The 26,694-nt window shown below is 41.0% G+C and overlaps 2 protein-coding genes and 1 long non-coding RNA gene across 9 annotated transcripts; 1 reads left to right on the forward strand and 2 right to left on the reverse strand.

The window, feature by feature from the left end:
* The first annotated feature begins 2,045 nt into the window (after positions 1-2,045).
* On the forward strand, positions 2,046-9,970 carry LOC136945406 (uncharacterized). Its single transcript, XR_010876825.1, has 2 exons — positions 2,046-2,218; positions 9,150-9,970. It is a non-coding gene; the product is annotated as an uncharacterized lncRNA (long non-coding RNA).
* A 150-nt stretch (positions 9,971-10,120) lies between these two features.
* On the reverse strand, positions 10,121-18,539 carry LOC136945401 (adenosine receptor A3-like). Its single transcript, XM_067239183.1, has 3 exons — positions 18,202-18,539; positions 11,428-11,906; positions 10,121-10,561 (listed from the first exon to the last, which is right to left on the reverse strand). The coding sequence occupies exons 1-3, from the start codon at positions 18,537-18,539 to the stop codon at positions 10,413-10,415; spliced, it is 966 nt and encodes a 321-aa protein (XP_067095284.1). The 3' UTR covers positions 10,121-10,412.
* Positions 18,540-19,423: 884 nt separating this feature from the next.
* LOC136946063 (transcription factor Spi-B) lies at positions 19,424-23,574 on the reverse strand. 7 transcript variants are annotated; one of them, XM_067240250.1, is made up of 6 exons: positions 23,504-23,574; positions 23,218-23,249; positions 21,716-21,920; positions 21,490-21,608; positions 21,043-21,199; positions 19,424-20,639 (listed from the first exon to the last, which is right to left on the reverse strand). In XM_067240250.1, exons 2-6 carry the CDS (start codon positions 23,236-23,238, stop codon positions 20,311-20,313), a joined length of 831 nt encoding a protein of 276 aa, XP_067096351.1. In that variant the 5' UTR covers positions 23,239-23,249; positions 23,504-23,574; the 3' UTR covers positions 19,424-20,310. The 7 variants fall into 7 exon arrangements, with proteins under 7 accessions (XP_067096351.1, XP_067096348.1, XP_067096349.1 ...); XM_067240247.1 differs by having other exon boundaries at positions 21,043-21,220; XM_067240248.1 differs by lacking the exon at positions 23,504-23,574 and having other exon boundaries at positions 21,043-21,220; positions 23,218-23,346.
* Between the last annotated feature and the right edge of the window lie 3,120 nt (positions 23,575-26,694).

Consider the following 26,694-nt stretch of genomic DNA (forward strand, 5'->3'; position numbering starts at 1 on the left):
GTGTGCGTAAATAGTGTTTGCAAGAGTGTCTGTGTCCTTTGCACTGTCTACAAGAACAGAATTGAGGGGAGTTTTTTTGGCACAGCGAAGCTGGAGTATTATGGTCTGTTTGATACCTATGGTGAGTGTTTTGTGGCCAGGAGACCCCTGCTTGATTTTCTGTGTGTGTATGTGTGTGACTCTTATTTACCTGCGGCACAAAAAAGGATGCCACTAACAGTCATGGATAACAGACGTTTATCCTGTTCTTTTGACATTCGAATATGTTTGTTTCAACAAGGATGATGGCATGGAAAGCCTACCAAGCATAGCAAGAATTAGAACAACCCACGACAACGCTCAATTGGCCAAGGGCAGCTTCCAACAGCTCTGAGGACTGCTCTGATTGGTTCAGTGCTGAGTCTGGATGAAGAAGCAGGAAGATGCCTGTTCTGGATAGTGTTTTGCGCTCAGTTTTGTCAGTTTTCTGGGCTTTGAGTTGGGGAGGAGTTCGGCTGAGTCCATGTGCTAAAACCCTCCTGAGGAGCAATGGGAGCACAGAGACCTGGGAATTCTGCCAAAAGGCCGACAAAAACATTTGTGACATTCTCAGAGACGTACCCCCCTCCCTCCCACTCACCTCCCTCCCCCACGTCCGCTTCCCTCTCTTCGTTGGTTAATTTAGCCTATCGAGCCCCCCCCCCCTCCTACCACCACCTCTCAGGGGTTCTGATATTATCCCTGGATGAAGTGAGAGAGGAGTGGAAGGAGGAAGAAAGAAGTAGTACAAAACTCTCGTCCTAATAGCGTAAGTACAGTAAATCTCTGGGATAGGACATCCTCTCCCTCTATCTCTTTATCTGTCTCTCTATCTCTCTTTCTTATGTCAACTTAGTGACAAAATGGCGGTCGTCTGGAATTCCACATTTTGAATAGGAGTTAGGTTAACATGCTTATGGCTTGGCAGAGCTTACATTTCTGCAGTGTGCCAGTACTGCACAGTATTTTTCACCTCAACCCAATGACCCTGGCCGTCTGTGGTGCTGCTGAGACAAGGGTGTGTCTGTGTGTTTTGCAGGTTAGATGATTAACACCCAAACCCCTGCAGTCCCAGAGCACACCCAGCTGTTCTCTAGCAGTTTATTACAAGGCTCTCTCTTTCTCTCCCGTCTGTCTGTCTCTCCTATTTCTCTCTCATTTCTGTCTGTCTGCACTTTCTCTCTGTCTATCTGTTCGGAACAAGTAAACTTTTCACATATGCTTTCGCTCTCTCTTTTTCTCTCTCTCACCCTATGCCCCACCCCTTCCCCCACCTCCTCACCTTCCCATCGCTTTCTGTCCCCTCCTCTCTTTTGCTATCTCTCTCTCTCTTTCTGTGTCCCTCCCTTCCTCTTTCTGTGTCTCTCCTCCCCCTCTCTCCCTCCATCTCCCTCCCACTTGGCAGGGATGCCAAAGTGGGCAGGCTGAGCAAGGAGAGAGCAGAGCAGAGGGCGATTCTGCAGGCTGGCAAACCGAATGTGTGTTATTTGGAGTGTATGTTATGATAATATATATACAATGCCGTTTATGCCGTGTGTGTTTCTATAATTTAGTCCACTGCCCCGGAGTGTTTTAGAGCTTTGTGATAATCTTTCTGTTTGTGTGTGTGTATGTCTGCGTGCGCCCTTCTGTCACCCCCTGCATGGACGTACGTTGTCACGCCAGAAGGAGGGGATTGTGGGAAGGGGGCGTAGCATTGAGAGGGTGTGCACTCCATTTCTGCACTCCCTTCTTCCCGCCATAACAGGCCTCTTCTCCTCCAGTTTTCCCTCTCTTCGGCCCTGCCAGTCGTCGCCACAGAAACGATGTCCAGGTATTTCTCCTTTTTTATCCTTAAACTCCTCTTTCTCAACTTCCTCTTGCCTTACTTCTCTCCTTTTCATGCTTGTTCTCTTCGTTCCTGTCTCCTCTCCCTCCACTCTTGTCATTACTCCTCATTTGAACCTTGCAGATGCCACGCTGCATTCAGCGCTCCGCCATCTTTGTTTTCGAATTTTTGTGAAAGGTTTTCTGTACACTGGATTAGGCTTGCCTCCATGATTTCTCATCTCTCTCCTCCCTGTCTGCTATGGAGAGACAAGCAGGCTTTGACAGACCAATAAACAATCTTGCCTGTGGGAAGTGCTGGACAGAGCAGGTGTCTCATGGTACTGATGGAATACAAGTGGCCATGTACCTGAGTGTGGAACACATGGCATAAGTGAGTCTCTATGAGTGCAAAAGGGTTGTGAATGTAAGAGTGTGCATGTGAATGTGGAGAAAATGTATGTAAAATTAAGTAAGTTTGAACACCATTTGTACTTAAATTAAAGTATCACAGCTATTAAAGTAGCTGTGATAAAAGAGACAGACACACACATACAGCAGTCTTATTGCCACAGGTAGTCACGATGGGTAACAGCAGGGAAATATTTACCTTTCTTAACTTTCGCTAAACACTGTTGTGTTTCTCATGCCCCCTACCATGAAACCCTGTTATTTGGTGACTGTGTGTGGGGATGTGCATACATGCAAAGTACTGCGGCATGAAAGCTGTTTTACAGTGTCTGCTGAACTGTACTATTTGCGTGGGTGTTTCTTCATAACAGGAAACCCAGACAGGAACAAAACTTTGTCAGTATGTCAGACATGCTAGCATCCTGATAAGACACTTCTCTCATGGTGATGCAGAACAAAACAACAGTAACTGGCTGCAGTTGAGCTATTACACATCAGTCTGACAGATGGCTGGCATGTGACACGATTGACATTGGGCACCAATATTCATATTACTTGGCAAACAAAGGCAGGACACATTCACATTCTGTTTCCATCTATAGGGTGTGTCATGTTAGGCTGAAGAGTCATCTGTTATTCAGAATAGTGGATTTACTACAAATTATGTACGATTTTTTTTATTAAACTTGGGTGCTCCTTCTTTTTCATAAGTTGCAATAGGCTGTGCTTTCTATAGAAAGTATATTTACTATTAAAAATGTATTTGTATTATGCGATAATTTTTTACATTCAAAGCTCAAAGGATTGCTTTCCTCTTGCATGTGCTACTCAACATTGAGTGACTCTAAACAACAAAAGACGAAATGTTTGATGCAAATTAAACGAAAAAGGTAAGATAAATAAATACACTCTGGGAGTGGAGTTGAACTTTTGTGTATCCATTAACGATCAGATAACTCGACTGCATGGAACAATCTAGAGTACATTACCTAAACTAGGGTGTTGTTAAAATGGCGACTCAATGCCACGTGTTGGGATATCAAGAAGATTTGTTTGTTACACTCATCATGTCACTCATAGCGCCAACAAAACTAAATACGCATCCCTCTTTAACGCAAAAACAATCTTCCATCATTCGGCATTAACCCAAGGTAGCAGGGCTTCGGACCTAAACAGTATGACAGTAAGATACTGTGTGTGTGGCAATGTGTTTCTTTCACAGAGAGAGAAGGAATGGGAAAAGGGAACATGATGAGAGAAATCGACAGAGACACTGAGAGAGAAGGAGAATGAAGAAAAAAAGAAATAGAGAGAGGCGTGGTGCGGAGAGCATTTTTCTCCGCCTTCTCCTATCCTCAGATGAACTTCTCATGTTGCCTCATAATGCTGATGTTTTTTCACTCCTAGAGGCAGCCTGGCTCACTTCCTGCTTTCAGCCACCACTTGGCTGATTGGTCGATATCTTTGCTCTATGGCCACGGCCAAGGAAAAGCAACAGGAAGTGCCTCGGCTAACACAGGACACGAGTATGCTTAACACGAGTATGTTCACCCATGTAGCCTTCAAAACTACAGATGTTCATATCTGTGTTAATTTTGGGGGGGAAACACACACATTTGTGGTCGGGCGTGTCAGTGCATTTCAGGATGTTTGAATGCATGTGTGTGTGTGTGTGCGTGTTTGTCAGAGCAACTAAGAACTAAGAGCACAAAGGGGAAAGGGGGGACGACTAGCGAGAAATAGAGGAAACAACTGGGAGTAGGGGGGTGGGGTTGGAATAGCAATACCAAACGAACACTCCCTGGCTCCCCATGTTGACTCCTGTAAGAGACAGACAATATCAGTCACCAGTTAAAGTGGGGGGGCTGGAGCTTACCCTTGCATTAAAACCATTGTTTGCTAGAAGTTATTTCTACTAGTGTCGTATTTGTCATCATGCCATTGATTGTGGGGCATTCTACCCCTATCTCCCTATGCCTGCCACCACCAAGCCCCCACCCCCTCACATTTGCCACCTCCTTCATTGCCTCATTTAAATTCTGCCTGGCACACAGAAGCTGCCCATTACTTGGCACTGGGCAGAGAGAGAGAGAGCGAGAGAGAGAGAGAGAGAGAGAGAGAGAGAGAGAGAGAGAGAGAGAGAGAGAGAGAGAGAGAGAGAGAGAGAGAGAGAGAGAGAGAGAGAGAGAGAGAGAGAGAGAGAGAGAGAGAGAGAAACCACAAGAAGCCGTACCAATCGTCTGGTTCCCCCCGCGATTGTGGCTGTGCCAAGCATTCATCTTGCCTTGTGGACAGACCCGTCGATTCTTTAGGTATTTCGCCTGTCTCTCCTTCAAATATGTTACTTCTTTTTTGGTGGGGGTTCTTGGCGGAGGTGTTGGCAGGATTTGCTAATTGATTAATGTGTTTATGTCTCCTGGATTGGCTGAGGAGTAAATCTGATGACTCTTGCGTCCTTGCGACTGCAGGAGAGAGAGCAAAGGCCTACTGTATCGTTTCAGTGAAATTGTTTTGCCTTTGATTATCTTTTTTGAGTCCCGGGATAAGGCAAAAAAGAAAGAATGACTTGTCGCGTTTTCAAGACTTCCAACAGCTTGACAGAGAGAGTTACCTCTTTCCAGAATAAGGTAGCCATTTTGTGTCAGATGAACAGAAAGAGGGTGCTGTGTTTGATGATGACAATCCCTCTCTACAATTTTAAATACTGCCAGTGACTTGGCTTTCAAAACTGCTTGGGTTTTCTGTGTTCTGTTTGCTTTGGAGTCCTTGACGCACATCTTGTTATAGTCAGGGGTCTCCATTTACTTCCATTCACATCGTAGTTCACTGTTTGCACTTGCACAGTTGTTGTCAGTTTTTTTCTGTTTAAAAGGTTTTTGTGTTTTCACACATAGCTCTGTTTTCTACAACTATCTATTCTTTGAACACAGACCTGGCATTGCATGTCAATGAATAAAAATTGTAAAGCATTATAATAACACAGGCAACTAGTGACATTCTATATCACCTTATGCTGCTTTAAAAGTAACAAGGCTATTCCACAAAATTAAAATGACAGCATTAAACACAAGTTAGTTTACACATTGTCAAATTACTTATGGGCAAGGCCTATATTACAACAAAGTGCTGTCAGAAATACACATTTACACTGTATCGTATGAGAGAGTTAGGAGAGTGTTATACAGAATGAAATGTGAACCCAGTTTCACGTTGCTGATAGGGCAGTAGTTTGGGAGCGTGATCTCGTCTTCCTTGGCTGGGTTAGCATCTACTAGACCAGGAAATCAACCACAGAGAAACATTTCCTGATTAGCCCATGACGGAAGCAAGATATCAGGGGCCAAAAGAGGACACAACATTAGGTTTTTAGGCCTTTCAAATGCTGTTATTCAATCAATGCATGACATAGAAAACAGACTATTTGAACATATGTAGCATAGACTGATTAAATTAGACCAACTATATGGACCAGACTTTTGGCTTGGTTTTGAACTTTTAGCAAATAGAATCAACTCCTAAATGCAGCTGCTCTACTGGCTCATGTCAAATTTGTGTGTGTGCCCTGTTTCACAGACAAAGCTGATAGCCAGAGGCGAAGGCCAGAATCTAATGGTCCCCACATGACTGTCCACGTCTGGTGTTCATGGAATTAGAGAATATGGCTTCAGTGTTTGGAATCAGACCAAATCTGGTAAAGACAAGTGACAATAGACAGTCAAGTCAGAATGACAACTGTTGGCCTGTGTAAATAACTTGCGTGTTGAAGTTTGAGGTACAGTTGGATCAAGTTTTCCCCTCTCTCTCTAAAATTGCAAAAACATTGATGATTCATTAACATTTTGTATCCACTACCACACTGCAAAACTGTAACCCAAAAGCCCTCTTATTTGCAGAGCGTTGCTATGCTTGCAACTTCCACTAAGCCAAGTAGGTTTCTGGTCTGCCCTTTTCACAACCTCACTGCATTTCACTGTGTCTCTTTCTCCGCCTTCCAGACAATATCTATCTCTACTATTGATTGAGAGTTCTTGGCAACCAAACATGGTGTATGTGTTCGTGTGTAGATTTGGCCAGTCCTATGGTGGCAGAGTTGGGCTCAGTGCCAACGTTACACCTGTCTGTCTGTCTGGTGCAATCAGACTGGAGAGGTCCTCTGCATGCTAATGAGGGGCTGGTCGCCATCTCCGGGGGCCCTGGCTCCCATACTAATTTATGCAAAGTGGGTTCCAACCCCGACCCACCCCTCCTTCACTATGTCTGCCCTCACTCACCACCCCACCCCCAGGCCTGGCATCTAGGCTGCCACCCGATAACCCCTTCCGCTGCTGTGCCAGGGGAGATACTTGCAGATGCCCCTCTTGTGCCTGCTTGCCTTGCTTCCAATTAAGCTAGTATCTCAAAAGAGCCATCATAGAATCATCAGTGTTGTGTTCAGTTTTCAGGAAATTTGAATCTGAAGTGGCTTTTGGAATTTTATCATGATCTTCCTAGACTAGAACAGAATTTGGTTCTATTTTTTATTTTCTACTATATATTGTACTGAATACAACATATGTGCACTTACCAAAAAGAAGTATACTTCAAGTTTATTTTGTAAGTATACTTAGTATAACAAAGTATACTATTATCATGGTACTTAAAGTATATGCTGTCAACTTTAAAGTAAACTTATAGTGTATTTGAAGTTTACTTTTGAATACTGTAAAGTAGCCTGTGTTGTGCACTTTTAGTTTATGAAGTATATTTCCTAAAGTACTTGAAAGTATACTTTGCAATACTCTAAACTTTAACCTGTGTAGTGCACTTTTAGTTCATGAAGAATACTTCCTAAAGTAACTTAAAGTATACTTTGCAATACTTTCAAGTGCACTTTCAATTAATGTAAGTACTTCAAGAAGTAAACTTAAAAATGTCCATTTACTATGATTTACTAATATATTTAAATGTTTAGGGGCCCCTCAAACGCCGCTGATCTTGCGTCACTTGACGAGAATGCGGCCCCTCGAGTCACACTGCAGATTCTTAACTAAAAGAAGCTATTTACTGCGTATGCATTAATCCAGCTCTTCACAACAAAGACAATTACCACGCAACAAAACACTACATTCTAAGCGTACACATTTAAAAAACGAAATTCATGAAGTTACATTTGTATTTGGAACAAACTGCAAACTTATCAGCAAATTTTAACACTATTTACTGCCTTGCATCATGGGAATTGGCCAGCCAGAATTTGTTCACGTCTTTATTTTGTTCTTCAATCAGTTTGACAATATAACCTTCAAATGCATAATGCAACCCTTCTGTCGGCTTCTTTCTCAAGTACCTTTTTCGTTTTTTCGATTAATACTCCAAATTTATAATTATTAGTATAGGGCTTTTGGCAGTAATTAAGGTCACAGCTTCAGTACCAAAAAGATTCAATGTGCAATGCATTATAGATTTTCCTGGACATGAATAATTAGAATATAAAAGATGGATCTAAAAAAATTTACCTGTAACATACTTACTTTTGAAATATATAAGTATACTTTTTCAAAGTATACTTCTTAAAAGTATATCAAAAGTGAACTATTTTCAAATTATACTTAAAAGTATATCAAAAGTGAACTATTTTCTAAGTATACTTCTTAAAAGTATATCAAAAGTGAACTATTTTCTAAGTTTACTTCTTGAAAGTATATCAAAAGTGAACAAAAAGTGTACTATCCTTTTTTTTGTATACTAATAGTATACTTTAATAAACTTATTTTTTGTAAGGGCATGTACAAGTGGCACAGAGACAATTTATTAAACTAAATTAATATAAATACGTAACATTTATGTATTCTTTATTTAGGTGTCATGTATCCAGTCAGGGATACTGCGTCATTTGTTTTCCTGAATTTGGCCACAGACGTCTCTGCCATTTTGATGAGCATACTTTAAATTTTTGCCTGCCATTCATTCTCAGTTTTTCTCTATCCATTCGAACATTGTGTCCCAATTGCTGTCTTTAGAAGACAGAAAAAGGACCACTGGTTAGAGTAGGTGCAATAAAAAACAAACGGGTTCATGTGTAACACAATTGTTTAGCAACAGACCTAAAATGGCCGACGCGAAAGAGGCCATTTTGTTTTCTTGTTTTGTTTGTGGAGCAGTATCCATGCTTTGTGTTCAATCGAAGGCAGCTGGTAGCAGCCATATTTTCAGGCATCTGTGTGTGTACCACCATCTGAGAAAACAGCGGCATGCAAAGGGCCAGCCTGCTGGAATGAGCTCAAATTTTTTGGCTAAAACGGAAACAAATTCCTGGCACTGTCGAGTAGCTTTTTTCCCTCCCTCCGTCTCTCGATCACATGCCAGTCTCGGGAAGCTAGTGAGTTATTCCTTGGGCTTTCACACTTCAGCCCTTTCCCTCTTCGGTATCTGCCTGACATTTCAGTTTCCTATTTCTTTTGGTGTTTTTTACGTGTAGTTTATCTATACTTGTTACATGGTTTCTCTGACAGATTTACATAAGACATGACAATGTGTAAGTACGTCTCTTTCAGGGTTATCCTCCATCGTATCAAGGTGTTAAACATTTCAAAATTTTTGGCAGTCGAAGACCACAGTTGCTAAGCGCTTAAGTCCTGATTTTGAACCAATTCCAGAAACCGATCCAAACGAAGGCTCAGTAGAAAGAAAGGGGAGACCTTGTAAAATACCACATTACACTCCTCTAAGCAGGGGGTCTGTATCTGGGAACACAATACTGTATCCGTAAATCAAACAATCTGCTAACCTCAAAAACAAACCACAACAAGCCAGTGTCAGTTCTGCTTACCTCTGGACAATATGTTTGGTCTCATACGTTTGTTTCATGTATGACACTGGTGAACTAGACTGAGCTAACTAACAGTCTCTCTCTGTTTATATCCCTCTCTATACAGGTATAATAGCTGTATGTGTGTTATCTGACATCATGGCTGCTGCCTGGTGCTGCTGTCCTTGGGGCTGAGGTAGTAGATTGAATAGTTGTGGAGGCGTGCAACCTCCCTCTGAGATAACTATACAATCTACTGTCTTTCCTAAGGTGACAGCTGAGTCAGCCAACAATCAACTACCTTTACTTGATGGAAAGGCCATTCATCTGATCCATCATGCAGGGTTGGATCCAAACAGACTTTCTGGGAAAGTTTCACTTTGGTCAGCAACCAAACATTAACAGTATTATGTATTTTGTAACTTTTAGAGATTGGGTAGTCTCAGGTTGAGGTAGTAGGTTGTATAGTTTGGTGGGAGGGATGGCACCCCGTCTCAGGCGATAACTATACAGTCTATTGCCTTCCCTGAGGACCTCACTAGCTTCCATCCAAGTGCTCTGCTTTCCTTGCGTCTAAAAATAAAGATGATACCGGTAGGATGTTGATTCTTCCAAACAGCGGTTTATTGTAAAGTTCACTTTCATATTTTGTTGTTGTTAAGACACATTCACACATGTGGATATACAGTATGAACACTGACACGTTTACAAATAGATGTTCCACAACTGCCTGTCCAATCTTATGTGCTGCTCTCGAAAGAGCTTGTCATTGTGCTTGTCATTAATTATTATAACAATGACATATTATTTTTTCAAAAGTGGGCAAGGACATTAGTTTTAAAAAGTTATGTCACAAACAATTCTGTGTACGCACATGTAAGCATCAATGTTGTTTTGACATTTATCAGGTAAAAAATACACAGAAAAAATAAATCGCTGAATTATGAAGTATGTGAAGCATCTCGTTCTTTGAAGTGAAAATGCATCTGATTATATCAAATCATGAACCACTGATCACATGGTGGCAAGATGTTAATTGAAAGAGACGACCAACAAAATGTTGTCTCTTAGTAGTTACCACCCTCTAGTGGAGCCATGGAGAAAAAAACTTGGATAGAGAAGTGACAGGTAGGATTTGTGACAAAGGAACAGTAATGGAGAGGTCAAAATAAGTGGAACAGCTCAAACATATTCAGAAATTCCCCCCAAAATTATGACTGACTATAAAAATATACAATCATTAATTAAATTGGCTTGGCTGGAAAGCTAAATATCCAAAAAAGTCCCAAAAGGATAACATCCCAACATATACTCCCCATTTGGGTTTTCAGGGTGTGGTTCTTGCTCCTGAAACATACACTGCGTTGCGATTGGCTCCACTCCCTGTCAATTACATATTACCACTCTCTTCCCTATAGCAACAGCCCGCCCCCTGCACACACCATCTCCATATTTGGCGGTAGGCCTGCTGGATCTTGGGGATGCGATAAGCATAGACCACCGGATTGACTGCCGAGTTAGCATGGGACAACAGGATACCTGTGGAACATATAGTATACTGTACTTGTGACACGATACTTTAGTTATCATTATAATGAACACTTCAGAGTACTTAAGCATTTTTCTTATTCTTTCAAAAGTATTTATATATAAACAAAATTATATGTACTTAATATTATATATACTTGAAATACAATTACGGTCTTTCATTTAAAGCAGCGGTGTCAAACTCATTTTAGGTAAGAGGCCACATACTGCCCACTTTGATCTCAAGTTTGCCAGACCAGTAAAATCATGGCATAATAATGCATACATAACAACAATATTTCTTGATGCTTAAATCCTTGGTGAAGGTTTTGGATGATAAACCCTATTTTAAGGTCTTTCTACAACAAACTAGAAACATAAAGACCAAAAACTCAGACATCAGCCCACTGTTTAGCTGCCTGGGCTCTCCTCTGCTGATTCCCTTGCTTTGTGACCCGTTTGACGTCAAATGCTGCCTGTGGCAATGAGCGCTTCTGCCTCCGGAGCAGACATCGCATTTACGCTGTTTTTGAAGCAAATACTAGATAGATTAAAAAAATTACAAAACGTTTGTACTCATAAACCTGCATATTCTTAATAGACATTTGGATTTGGAATAGCAGTTACTTGCGATTTATGTCTTTCTGCAATTTACAAACTTAGCAAAGACATCAGACGGGCCAAGATGGACGCCCTGGCGGGCCGGATCCGATGTTTGACACCCCTGATTTAAAGGATACTATTTTTTTTCAAATGTTATTTAATAACTCTTAAAAATGCGTTATGTAATTAGACTACCAAATTATGCAGTTAGGCTTAATAATGTACTTAGCTACATCAAAACACAGCCAACCTGATTCAAGGAGAATCAGACCTGCCTGCATACAACGCCTCCTTTGGGACAGCCTCAGGACCCCGTATCAGAAGAGCACAGTTCATTATGTGCAGTGGCATCCAGCAGCCAGCAAAGAGGACCAGCACCAGGGCCAAGGAGCTAGCCAGCCTCCTCTCCCTGAGCAAGGAGGCCCGAGCCTGGGGCAGACTGTCTCGCAGACGGCCCTGGAGGTACCAGAAGAGACGGGCGTAGAGCAGGGTCATGACCAGCAGGGGCACCAGAACACAACCCAGGAAGTTGAAGTAAACCATGAATGGGAGGGAGACAACAGATAGAAAGGTGCAGTGTGGGAGGGGGAAGGAGGTGTCAAGGGAAGAGGAGGTGGTGGTTGTGTTGTTGAGGGTTGCCAGGTTGCTGTAGTTGTTCCAGACAAACAGAGGAGCGAAACCTAGCAGGCATGATATGACCCAGCAGAGGATTATGGCGACCGACAAACTCCTCTGAGTGGCCAAGTCCTTGTACCTGAAAAAAACAAAAGAAAAACTGTGTACAGAGAGTTAGAGAAACGTAAAGACATGGGGCCCAACCATGCTGCTGCTAAATGGTCGTCACGTAGCTATCTAATGGCTAATGCTCTGGCCATTTGATGTTTTTCCTGTCACCTTAGGTGCAGCTTGCAGAGATTCTGTAAAATGTGCCATTCGAGTAGGCGGCACAGGGAGTGGTTGTGTCTGGAGAAGCGGCACATGAGAGTAGTGTTTGACTGTAAACAGTGTTGGGAAGGATACTTTAAAAACGTATTTTGTTACAGAATGCATGCCCAAAAATTTACTATATTTTGTAGCGTGTTACGTTACTCAATCTGAGTAACGTATTCTGAATACTTGGATTACTTGGATTACTTCCACATTGAATTGCATTTTAAAGGGCAGGAATGCGGCCATAAAATCCTGTTTACTAAACTGCGTTTCCCGATAATGATGGATCTTAGTTGTTACGAGGGTTCTCTACTATTTCTTACGTGCGTTTCCCGAACATGCTCGTAAGGAGAACCCTCGTACGTGTCTCTTAATAACTACTTGAGAGTGGATGAGAGGCATGCTTTGTCCAACCATGGTACGAGAGTTTGCATCCCCTGTGCATGTGATGGCCATTGCAGAAGGAAAGAACGAGAGGCAATGACAATGGGATTGATAAATGTAGTTGTGTTCGTACAGTGTAGAAACCACCAGATAGAAGTTCTGGTAAATGCATGGAGTTGCCTTAATTTATTTAGAGAGTGAATAAACTTGTGAAACAAATAAGTATCATAATGTAATCCATTGATTTCAACAATGTCACTGTATTCTAAATACCAACTATTTAAATTGTAGCTGTAACGGAATCCAGTGCCCCATTTCTCCAAAATGGCTGAAAATTGGTATACTTGCCTTATTCATCATGGGGAACAAAAAATACTCAAGGACCCATAAGGTCCGCCATGATAGATTTTGCTGTACTGTCCCAATTTGGTACAACCTTCAAAACCCTTCTCCTCATGAACCATAGATCTAATCGACTTGAAATTTGTTACAGATTTGTAGAATAAATGTCTTTCTAATTGAATAAGGAATGCAATACAAAATGGTTTACAGATGTGTAGAATACATGTTTTCATATAGGATGACATGGAATAAGAAATGCAATACAAAATGGCTGAAAGGGGTGTATTTATGTAAATGTACACATTGCCACAATATCTTTGTGTTAATAAATCAAATATAATTTTGATTGATGGTTTTTCAAACGTTAGTGCCTTCAAGTTGACATCATGCTGAAGTACCATATGCAATTTCACCTTGATATTTCAATATATGATTGAATTCAATTGAATGGCTCCACAGCGCACGCACACTCATCCTGCCCCTTGACACACGAGCGAGCATGGCGATACACACACACATGCTTTCTGATAATTGTGTGCTGACCAAGCCCCCAACCTCGGTTTTTAGCTCCTGTTTCATTTAGCTTCCAATCGCAGCTCGCCATTACGAATATAAATTATTTTTCGGCGGCCATTGTTGTTTTCAACTGGAGTCGCATGATAGCCGTGTTGGAGGCAGCCACGTTCGGTAAGTCCTATTTTTACACATTTTAAGATATAATCAATGATTGGGTTTGTGAAAGTACACTACTCTTGAATTATGGTGAAGGTTTGAGCACTTTGAGACCTTTAGATCGTGAGTTTGAAGTGACAGAAAACCGAACTCGAAAAGTAGCTAGCTTTTTCCCTCTGTGTAATTAGTGAATCATTTAGCATCTCGGCGAATTCATCAAAAAGGTAGAGGGAGGGCAGCTATTAGGAGAACAAGTCTTCTGACTGAAAAAAATAAATAAATAATGAAACTCCCCCCCAAAAATTTGAAGCCGTAAAAAAAAAAAATCGAATCTGAAAACATTAAATGTGAAACTGTGAAAATCTAAAAGTGAAAAATGAAAATTAATAATTTTTTCAAAATAATTCCAGACTTTAATCAAAATTGTATTCAACTTGGAAAATAAAATTGGTAAACTTATTTTTTCTTTTAATTCATGGTTTTATTTTTCAAGTTTCTGACCAAAACGTACATTTTCAATGTCAAGCTTTAGTTTTTCAACTACAGATTTTTTTTTCGAATTAACAAAACATTTGTCCCTGATTTAACTCCATAATGCGCCAGAGAGACCGCATAGGCTTAGGCGGCAGCCATGTTTTGGTCGCATCATGTTCATAAGTTCACCATTTTACAGTTCGGTCTACACCAAAAAAAGACGAGCAGGGCAGCCTTCAAGAGATGTGGGAATTGTGCTTTACGCCAGATGTTTTTTTTTGTGATTTGTGCAAAACTTGCAAGTGGAGTAAACTGCGTCCCGGGGATACTGTACATTGTTTTGACGTTAGCCTCAGAGTCAGACTCGGCTCGCCCACTGGCAGTGTGTAAACAATTTTGTATTTCACTCAATTCTACTCCAAAAACGTCAGGGAGGACTGCTTATTGTAGACAAGGGCCTGCTAAAGGTAGCCAGTATATCTGATTTTTCAAGGCGAACCTGTTTCATTCGTCATATGCCCTGAGAAAGCGACCTACGTTAGCCAGGCTAGTTTTGCCAATTTCAGTAAGTCAGGCTATTTAAAGGTCTCTGACAGTCAGAATCACTATTTACAGGCAATGGTCGAGCTGGTCTTTTGTCAGATGTGTATATATTGACCAGTTTAGAGCTAAATACTCTTGCCAGAGCCTGGAATCGAACCCGTGTTTTGAGTGACTTTGCATGGGTCTACATCCGGTCAACACGTTTGGATTCAAGTTCAAGTAATGCCACTGCATTTCACAGTCAAAACTGTAGTTTATGTCAAGTGTAGATGGAAAAAGCTTTGTTTTTCACAACTGAACTGACATGGATCCTTTCTTCACTTTTACAGGTCTGGAGGGTCATGCAGAGGCCTGCTCAACAGAGTTCAATAGAGAATGCTGAAAGCAACAACAGAGAATGCTGAGAGTATCACAGTCCCCTTGCTGGGCTATCCCTCTCTAGCTGGACAGCTTCATTCAGCTGGCCTGCCCTTGCCTGCCCTTGCCTGCCCGCCCGCCCTGATATCTTAAAGATTTGCTGAGATTTGACCCAACTTCCTGTTTGGTTGCTTTGTTGCCAAATTTGATTGGCTGTACCAGACAAACGGTTGTGAAAATCAAAAATCTGTTGAAGAATTCAGTGAGGGTTGCTCTGACGATGATGTGGGCCAATTCTGGGGAAGTTTGGACCAGAATTGAATGAGTAGCAAATAAACGTGTTTTCTTAATCAGTATTATACAGAAAAATCCAATATGGTGGCCGTTATAGGTTCTTGAGGCTTTTTTGTTCCTCATAATAAGGCATATTTAATGAATTTCAGAATTTTGGGACAAATGGGATGCAACTGGCATCACTTTGAAAATGGGCAAATTGGGGCGTGGCTGTAGAGGTTTAAAAGTAAGTAAGTAAGACTTTATTTATATAGCACATTTCATACAAGAATTGTAGCTCAAGGTGCTTTACATAAAATCAATAAAAACGATAATACAAGTGATAAAAGTAATAGCAAATTAGAAAAACAATAATATAACTAATAAAAGTAGTAAAACCCTTCTGAGATAAAATTACTTAAATGCTTCGGTAAAAAGGTAGGTTTTAAGCTGTCTTTTAAAAATGTCTAGCGTATTTGCTTCCCTAATATTTATGGGTAATTTGTTCCATAGTTTTGGGGCGTAATTAACAAAGGCCGAATCACCAATCTTCTTATGACTGCTTCTGGTGACCTCTAATAGGCCTGCATTTCATGATCGCAGTGTTCTAGCTGGTGTGTAGTTTATAAGGGAGTTAGCAATGTAGCTAGGTCCTTGTCAGTGTAGAGCTTTGTATGTGAGGAAAAGGACCTTAAAGTCAATTCTGAAGGTAACGGGGAGGCAGTGTAAAGTAGCTAGGACAGGACTAATGTGTTCTCTCCTTTTAGTTTTGGTTAATAATCTAGCTGCAGAATTTTGAATGAGCTGTAGTCTTTCAGTGGTTTTCTTGAGAAGACCAGTGAAAAGTGCGTTACAGTAGTCCAGCCGGCTGGATATAAAAGCATGAATTAACTTCTCTGCATCACTTTGGTTTATGAATGGTCGTACCTTTGCTATATTCCTCAGGTGAAAGAAAGCTGTTTTGGTCACTTTTTTAATGTGAGAGTTGAAATTCAAATCTGAGTCCAGGATTACACCGAGACTCGTCACCTCTGGTTTAAGACAGGGGGTTAAGCCTCCTAGATTCTTAGTAAGCATCTCTCTTTTGGATTTGGGGCCACATAGTAGGACTTCGGTTTTGTCTTCATTTAATTTAAGAAAGTTATCATTCATCCATTTGTTTATTGCCAACAGGCAGTTGGTAATGGAATTGATGGCCGTTGCATCGTTGGGTTCAGTGGATATATATAGTTGTGTGTCATCCGCATAGCTATGGAAATCTATGTTATGTTCTCTGATTATGTCGCCGAGTGGTAACATATAAAGAGAAAAAAGTAATGGACCTAAGCAGCTTCCTTGAGCAACCCCATAGCAGTTCTCATGTTTCTTGGACCTATGGTCTCCTAAACTAACATAAAACTTCCTTCCTGTGATATATGATTTCATCCAGTTCAATACACTATCCGTGAACCCAATAAGCTTTTCCAGTCTATTGATTAGGATGTCGTGATCAATGGTATCAAATGCTGCACTGAGATCTAACAGGATAAGGATAGAGACTTTATTTGCATCAGAGTTTAGTCTGAGGTCGCTAATTATTTTGGTGAGAGCAGTTTCAGTACTGTGATATTTCCTGAAACCTGACTGCGAGACTTCCAGGATGTTATTTTGGAAGGTCTTATATTGGTCTGCAATTTGCAAGTAGACAATTTGCAAGTAGACTGTTATCCAATTTGGGTTTCTTTAATAGGGGCTTTACAACAGCTGTTTTAAAGGCATCTGTGAAGACGCCAGTTATGGCGAGTGCAATAAGGAGGATGTGAAACTCAATGCTCTGAGTTGGTGCATGTCAGTCTAGGCAGAGGTAGCCTTTTAGAGCTAGTATTATTAATAGTGGGGTCAAAACTGACATCAGTAGATTCTGCAACATAACCATGAGCACATTTACCTGTATCACACTTAGTGAACTTTCCAAAATTGTCAGCGAATCTAACTCCACAACCTCAGATATTGATCCTATACCCACAACATTCTTTAAGCGAGTGTTTAGTGTCCACATTAGTAGTGTGTTAGTTTAGTGTCTCAGGTCCGGTGCTAGAGATTATAGCACCGGACCTGAGACAAGAATGTTGTGGGTATAGGATCAATATCTGAGGTTGTGGAGTTAGATTCGCTGACAATTTTGGAAATTTCAACACCAAACTTGATGTGTCACGTGGAAGACACTACATCATGTTCCCATGTGAGAAGGCAAATTAATATCTTCAAAAATGATTGAAATAAAGGAAATCTAATTTATTTCTAACGCTAAAATAATGCTTTACACATTCGCCGGTGCAAAACTGATACTCTGATACAATCACAAGTTCATGAAGACAGAAAAGGTTGACTGTAAGATGAAAAATAGATTTATTGTGAATATTTGAAACATACATGCTTGGCTAATTGCTAGGGATATTTCCAATGAAAAGTCTCCCTTTGCTCCTCAGCGCGCGCGCTCCACATTCTCACACACTCAGCCTTTCCCTTGACACACATGCAAGCTTGGCGAGACGCAAACACAACATTTCAGGAGAGTGTGGGCTGACCAAGCCCCCACTCATTCCTTGGCTTGAAGCGAAGGCCCTTGTGGATCTTGATGGTATTGCATTTCAGATTTGGTATCCCTTGGTAAGTCTGCAGCATGGTCTTTTCTATACAGTGACAATTTGTGAAGAATATACATTTTTCAATGGTTCACAATGTTTGGAGGAATCCGCCATTGCTGCTTGCAGCTATATTTGTATTTGTTCTTTCTTTCAGCATTCCACTCATAAGTTTGGGTTGGTTTACATTTGCTAAATGAACACATTTCTCATCATTGTCATTCTTTGTGTCACTGTACATGTACATTGTACATTACGTAAACTGTCACAAAAAAAGATCTTTACGTCATACAGCGCCAACACTAATAACCAAGAAAATAAAACATGATACGTGATACATACTCTAACACTTCAAATATTGTTGCTGGCATTATGCTCCCTGAGTATTGTCACATTTTGACTTAGGATCCCTAAAAATACAAAGTATGTGTATAAACGCTGGTATCTTACCTGAGAGGTGTGTGCACACGCAGGTAGCGGTCCACAGCAATAGCCAGCAGTGACAGGACAGAGGCCTGAGTTAGCACCAACACCACACAACTGAGAAGTAGGCATAGTTCAGGGGTCAAACACACCCAACCATCCAATAGCACGGCAAGAGGCACAGCAGCCATGCCCACCAGGAAGTCAGCCACCGCCAGTGACACCAGGAAGCAAAATGTTGGCTCTTTGAGAGAGCTGCGGACACAGACACACACAGCACACACTACTAACACATTACCTAGACAACATGCCACGGCAACCAACACCTCTAAGATAGTGTAGATAACCCAAGCCCATTCCGCCATTCTTGGGACGAGAAGTAGAATGCAATAAAGCAATATTCTTCTGATGAAGGCAGTGATTTCTTGGCAGAAGTCTATTTGCATCTGAACAAAAGCTCAGTTTGTCATAACCCCAACTCCACACTTACCTCATTAACTATCTCACTCTCACACACAAAGCCAGAAATAGTGTGGGAAGTAAGTGGAAAGAAGGATATTTTGGGGGGATAAACACACTCTAGAGAGCATCTGTGTTGAATCAGTGGACACCTTTACTATGCTATGAGGGTGTGTAGCTCACCAAGGAATTGAATGGGTCATTGGGACAGAACAGCAACATACGTAGTTCAGGCAACACATTTTTTTGCTTGTGCAGAACAGACTGATGAGGGGATAAAGAAGCTGTTGCAGGTGAGTCATACAATCCAATTTTGTGAAGCTAGCGCCAACATGTGGCTTTAGGTCAAACTAGGTGTTTGGGAGAGGTATCACTGCTGTCTATTTAACTGATATATGTCTCGAGTAGTGCCTATATTTGCGGTTTTGAATGGTTCTGTTTCACTATTCACACGCCTTTACATTTGACTATGGAAAAATATATTAGTTTACATGTGTGTGTGTTTAGTTACAGTAACTCATGCTTCATAGTGGGGGTGTTGTTGTTGATCAACAGGACTGTTGTGATGGCGGTTTCATGCCCCAGGCATACTTTGCATAAAGCCTTGTGAGAAAATGGTTAGTTTGTTTCAGTGTGTGTCTTGGAAGGAGGGGGGAAGGAATAGCAGGTGCTGTGTAGTTTGGCACCACATTGTGCTGTGTGTTTTAAATGTTTTTTAGTCTTATACATATATATTGCCACTGTTATTTTAAGTTCATATTTATTCAATCATATAAAACAGATTGGAGAAAAAAAAGTTAATTTCACAGACTTTTAGAAAATGTAGAAAAAACCTAAGCTATTCTTCATAACAAAATCATTGTGTTCCATGAATCATTCAATCTACTTATAAAGTAGCTGGTGTGTATACAGACAATCCTCAGATTTACAAATGTTCAAAGCCAGACGACTTCTGTCTTCATATCACCACAGCTTGACGTCCATAGCCTCAAAGGAACCAACCATTTAGCAGGAATTCTGCTGAAAATGTGGATAGGTGTAGGCTAAGTAATATCCAAGGTCTCTCAGCTGAGCCCAGCTAAAGACAAGATGTATCCATCAAGCTGATACAAGATGTCTTTCAAATCTACCAACAACAGACTGGAATGGTCAATATTGAACATGAATATCAATACTGTACTCTCATAGTCACATACTATTCTTTTGTTATCCTTATTTCTGCACATCAATGTTACAAAAACACATTCATCCAGTCTAATTCTCATAATCTTCTTGTGTTTAATGACTCCTCTCCTGCTATTTCAAATACTCAGTATTCATCAGTATGTTCCTTGATGGGTTAGCACATTAGCATTCTCTATAAGTCCATAGAGGTGCATGTTAAAAGCTTTCAACATGATAATTGAAATCCACAGGATTTCTTTTCCATCTAACTCTGCTTAATTTAGTGGCATGACAACAGAATGTGTCATTGTTGCCATACAATAAACAATGAAACCAAGTAAATATGTTATTAAAGCAATAAAATCAAGGAAAAGCCTAGAAAAGGCTGTTAAGGTACCAGTGGATTGATTAAGGATGTATTTATTCTATAGAGCTGCTCTAAAAAGGCATGTTCATTCTCAGTTTATATTTGTGTGTGTGGCCTAGAATGTGTATCTTTTTGTGCGTGGGGGGTTATTCTAGTCTGTGTGTCCCCATGTGTGTGTGTTTGTCCCCCTGCAGCCCTCGTAACGTTCTCTCGTCAAACTTGTAGGTCAGTTTTCTTTTGACTTTACAGATTTCGCCGGTGCGTGAGTAGTTCCTCAGGGCTCTCGCCATCTTCTGGTAGGTCATGGTTTTGCGGTTTCCCTTGCGGTGGCCCCAGAGTTGGGCCAGACGTTCCTTGTTCTGGGAGGAGAACTGGAAGGTTCCAGATGAGGACTGGACCCACCAGATACAGCTGCGCATGGATGGGGTTTCCAGCATCTCAAACAGGAACTGGAACAAGCGCTCCTTCCTTTTTCCTGTTTGAGGTTTGGAAGGTGAAGGTTGTGCCGTAAAAAGACAATGGTGTCTGTGAATTTCAGTTTAGCAGGTCATGCGGGATTACTATACCATAAACCACAAAGGCAACAATCTCATTGCTTAAGGAATAACACAGGTCCTTTCAACCTCTACCTTCAGTCTCTTTTACGATGCAACTTGAATCTCAGGTGGTATATACAGTACTTGATTAGGATTAAGGGTTAAACCAAGGATTAGGTTTATGATTAGGTTTACAGTTATGTGTTTGGGTTCTACAGTTTGGTCAAGCTTTAGGTGTCAGATGTAGGGTAAGGAGCTACTAAAAGTAAAATGTGTTCTTTTGCAAAGTGCTCATGAGTGTGTTTTTTGTGTGTGGCATGTATTTGGAGTTGGGGGTTGTACCTGAAAGCGGAGTGAGGGGCAGTGTCTCACTGGTCTCCCTACTTCTCCGCTCCGATGGTGGGGAGGGGCTGTAGGGGTAGTCTGGATACTGGGAACTGCTGGACTGGGAGTCTGAGTCACTGCAGGTAGCCGTCTCATAGGAATATGCACTGTGATCCTGAAAACACATAAAAACATGCTATTGCACTTTACAACTAAGTCTTGCACCAAAGGTGTCCAAGCTGAAAATAGAAAAACAGACATTTTGTTTTTTCAGATTATTTGAATATGTGGTCCTTTTGACAGTCAGCTTTGACTGGAACTTCATAGAAAGTTTTTGCCGGCCCTAACAATGCATTTACTTTTTTCTCATAGCGTTACAGTTTATTTATTTTTATTTTTATTTTTTTTGTTTATCAAAACGCCATACCAATAATGATGGAAAAATGATGTGTTCCTCACACTCACCCAGTGGTTGTTGTGAGGGCTGGGCCACATCTGGGAGGGAGCCTGCTCCTCATACTCTTCATGTGGTGTGTGAGAGCCGTAGTTCCACTCATATGCATGTTGGCCTGACCAACTGTTCTCTATGGAGGACACAACACTGTTAGTTTACGGATGCGCAGTATTTTGTACAATCATTTGCTCGCTCACTCACTCGCCCACTCACCCACTCACCCACTCACTTACTCACCTATGATTGTGGTCTCCGGGTGTGAGTGTGTGAGTGTGGGCTGAGTGGGGGTGGCAGGTGGGGTGGCTGGCCTGCGTAGCGGCTGCACTTCCAGGGAGTGCTCCTGCAGGTACTCCTCGATCACCTCCAGATCCACTTCGGCCGTGGAATGAACGCCCCAGCCCTCCCGCCCTCCGCTAAGGCCCAGCTCAGGCATGTATGCCATCTGGGGGGGAAATGAAAAGTGAGGAGGAGGGGGGGGGGGGGGGTGGAGTGTTTTGCATGAAGGGCTGCAGTTGTCTGAGGACCTTTGCATTTGACACAATAAGCATGTCAATAATCAAATAAAGGTTATAATACACACATCTGTTCCCAGTAAAACCATTCATCTACATCAAGAATGATTGTAATAATAAATCAATATAACATTTTAGGAAGGAATTTTGATCCACAGTAATTCATTCATCCATACCACAACAAAATGCTAGTTTTACTAAGCTTACTCATTTTGAAACAGACAAATTCAAAACACACACTGTATAGCAGTCAGTATCAGTAGGCTGTAGTCTATTGTATTTAATATGTGTATGTTTCCTTTGGTTAGGGCAGGAGCAGCGTGGTTGGGGTGTGTTGTTTTGACTGCCAAATGTAGCCTATGCCTCCATCAACAGTCTCATTCAACACAGTGTACAGACAACAAAGTAATACAGTGTGTATGCTTAGTTTGCATTCAGACTTGACAAACAGACATGTTGCTGGTAACAGTACTGTATTTGTGTTATTTGTTTATGGGTTAATGGGGTTTTGACCGTATCCAGGATTCAGACCTATCCGACAATGACTGATTAAAGTTTTGCTGTAGTGTCTAACTGTTAGATTCAAGGCCGTAGCCATGGAGTCAACATCGGGAGGGACGAAATCTGCTGGGGAGTCTGAGGGTCCCCCCCCTGAGAACTTTTTACGTTTAGTTATGAATATGATTACATTTTTTATGATAATTTCGGACAGCGTGCGTGGTTGCCTGTCGTAGCGTAGCACATGTATATTTTTATATCAATATATTGGGGGGGGGTGCATTTTGACCAGATTTGAATATTGGGGGGGGATGTGTCCCCCCCCAATATATATTATGATTACGGCCTTGGTTAGATTACTAACTCACACAGACAATAACATACACACAAATATTTGTGGTGTTTCCACTAAAAGAGAAATTATGCAATTAATTATTTTCAACTCGAGACTCAGAGGCTAAGACTTTCTGTGAAGAACAGCAACAAACTTTCATTGAGTCCACACTGTGGACCCTTTCCCTCCCACCTAAACATTTATTTAACATATTTGGTGTTTCGGGTCCACTGGGCACAAAATTAATAAAAGTGTGTGCATAGGTGCAAAAAAGTTCATTGTTTAGGCAGTTTTGTTTTAGAATCCGAATAATGTTGTGGGTCCATCATACCCCGAATATTGGGTAAGGAACAAAAATATCACCACACTTAAAGAGAGAATACAAATACACTTACTGTCTCAAGAGTCGCCAGCATCCTTCTGCAATCTGAAAATCCCCAAAACACATTCCTTAAATACTGTGAGTGTTTTCAGCACACTAAACACACACACATGCAACACACAACATGACCCCAGAAGTGAAAGTGGAGTCTGTCGTAGTCGTTGAGTTTTATTCTAACGTGTTGGAATTACAACACGCTTGTTTACAAAAACGTTCCTAATCACCAAATCCTTGATACACAAATAATAAAATTAGTAATTGTTGATATATTAAGCTGTATGATATTGAGGTAACTGTACCTAGTTGAATCAGAAAGATGTAGTGTTGAAGTCTGTATATGGCTAGTATCCGTCAGAGAGCGAGTTGAAAGACAGAGATGTGAAGGGGAAGGTGCAAGCACACCTGAATGACACTCCCATCTGGCCTGCCAAACTTTTATACTGTATACCTTTGCCCCTCCCTCTCCCCCACAACTACCCCCCCCCCCCCCCCCCCCCCGCCACACACACACAAACACCCCCCACCCACACACACACACACACACACACACACAAACACTCTCACTTTCTGTCAAAGAAACTCCTTCTCATTTCTCTGTATATCTACAATTTATATTGTATTGTCTGTCTATCTATCTATATATCGATCTATCGATCGATAGCAGTGCCTCTTTCCTCTGTAGTCCACAGCGGCAGGTGTTAGAAACATGCTGAAGACCTGTTGACAACAAGACATGTGAGAAGGTCATTTTGAGTCATTTCAAATCCCTGTATACCCCCACTGCATAAGCACTTTCACATCCTTAAACCTCTCCATTACACATACAAACACACACACATTTGTCCAGAGGAACACACACAATCTTCAGTTTACTTGCAGAGGACACAACCACTAAATACTGGCATCATCAACCACTAACACAGCATTGTGTTAGTGCATTTACACAGATAGTTATACAATGAGATAATATTTTTATATTAATAATAATACAATGAGATAATAATTTTTTAACAAGGCCATGGTCCTTATACCACAACAGTATAAAATGTACACATATTTACATCAGTCCCTCTGCACATAAAAAGTGCCCACCCTCCTAATTTTTCAATAGGCAATATGTTTGACTTATTTTTCTCTGTATCTCTTCTCCGTCAGTCAGCATGAGACACACATTATTGTTTTTATTGATTTTATGTAAAGCACCTTGAGCTACAATTCTTGTATGAAATGTGCTATATAAATAAAGTCTTACTTACTTACTCTTTTTAGAGATGCTTTTCCAATAAAATCCCCAGGAAATCCCCTTTCTTTTTGTCTTTGCATTTGCTGGCCTCTTCTCTTTGTCTTAGAACAATCAGCATTATCTACCTGTAATGATAGCTTTAATTTCCAGACAGACCAGCAAGCCCTTAGTCAACTGTGAGGACCAGTCTGTAAATCAGTGTTCTGAGGACCAGAGAACGAGAGTGATTGATTGGTTAATAGGGATGAATAGTAATAAAATGGTGAAATAAATAGAATAAAATAAGTTGGTTACTGTAGGATTGTTTTATTGTTGAGGCAGCAGATTAATCCTAAAAAAGGAATACAAATATTTTGTTGTTACAGTAATAGTATTTCCTCTTTGTCACCGTCATGTAACTAGTCAAGTCAGGTGAATGAGATTTCTGTGATTGATTGGTGTCAGGTGGCTGAGCGGTTAGAGAATCGGGCTAGTAATCAGAAGGTCGCTGGTTCGATTCCCGGCCGTGTTAAATGACGTTGTGTCTTTGGGCAAGGCACTTCACCCTACTTGCCTCGGGGGAATGTCCCTGTACTTACTGTAAGTTGCTCTGGATAAGAGCGTCTGCTAAATGACTAAATGTAAATGTAATGATTCTGGGCCCTTGAACAGGACAAATAAAAATCAAAACAGTGTAGTCAATTACATCCATGGAACATACAATGACATGTTAAACAGAACAAGTGTGTGTGTGCGCGTGTTGTTGGGAAGTTACTGTTACCCCCAGTCGGGGTATAACAATCTGTGATTTCGCTTTGTTGTTTTGCCGAGTCTGGGAGATTGGCGGGGAGCTCCCCTGTGTAAAATATATACACACACATACACACACACAGTAAGAAACGATTCAAAAAGCAAAAAGTAATCAGAGCATCAGTCATTGTGAATGGTGGTATGACCTAACTCCTCAGGAGGCCAGTGAAAACTCCAAAGGACAGGTAAGTATAACTTTGACATTTCAGAACTGTGATTAAGTGCTACCTCATACTGACAGTGTTACTGTAAGATGTACAGTACCATGCTGTGTGTGTCTGTGTGTGTGTGGGCGTGTTTAACTGTTCATGTCGGATCAAAAGTTTCTTCAAGAATAGCAAAACAAGAAACTATTTAAGTTTGTGAGGAAATATTCTTGGTTCTTACAAGTTCAAGTGCTGTTTCTCGATGTTTTTTGGGTTAGGTTGGGTTTAAGGAAAACAGGATTTTGAAAGGAACTGAATTTTATGTCCCCACAACAATAGCAATTCAAACATGTATGTGTATATATGTACGTGTGTACATATATATCACTTTATTCAAGGCTGCTGCTTTAGCCTTGTTTGCAAACATTGAGAACATGCAGTGGTTTTACTGGCCTTCCATCTTTATGGGGGAATTCATCAACATGAAATATCAGCCCTCCACTGTAAATCACAGTGTGAGGATTGACAGGAGATAGTACTGAGGGGGGGAGCAAAGTAGAAAGCAAAATGCAATCTGTCATTGCCACAATACGATGTTGTTATATTATAATGATATAGTATATTCATGCCAACAGACACGCACGTATGAACAGATGTAAGCCTGAAACACACACACCTCTTTTCTTACACAAGTGCAGTGCAATGGTGACTGAGTTTGGCTGTGTGAGTGTGTATGAACGTATAGTCAAACATGTTTAATGTAAGGTCATTAGCTCGAACAGTTTGGCAGCTGTGACAATACAGCCAGTGATTTTCTGCAGATGGTGATAGGCAAACCATCTGGAGGGATGGGACTTTATAAAACTGCTCTATTTGCATTTACTAGATTATGCCAAGGATTACTGTTAACCACTTGCCATTTGCAGGAGTTAGTAGTTAAAAGTAAAGTAGTTGTTTTTTATCACTTGCTACAACTGTGACAGTAGAATTTCATACTATACCATATTTTACTCTACTCTAACTCTGTGTTATTTTCTACCATGGTTACAGCTCTAGCGGAGGGACCTGCCTAACAGGGGAAGAGTAAACTTCCCTGAAATGTTGGAAGAACTTCCAACCTACTACCTGACAGGTAACTCATCTAGTCCGTGTTCCCTTTCCCAAAAAGAGACATACACACCCTCCCTCTCTCACTCTCGCTTTCTCTCTCTCATACACACTGATAAAAACATTGAAAATGTTGTAATTACAGATTTTACACATGTCCCATGTACATAAGGGTACCAACAGCATCTTCTCGTCCACATGGCCA

Source organism: Osmerus mordax, chromosome 7 (assembly GCF_038355195.1).
Source record: "Osmerus mordax isolate fOsmMor3 chromosome 7, fOsmMor3.pri, whole genome shotgun sequence".
Classification (NCBI taxonomy): domain Eukaryota; kingdom Metazoa; phylum Chordata; class Actinopteri; order Osmeriformes; family Osmeridae; genus Osmerus; species Osmerus mordax.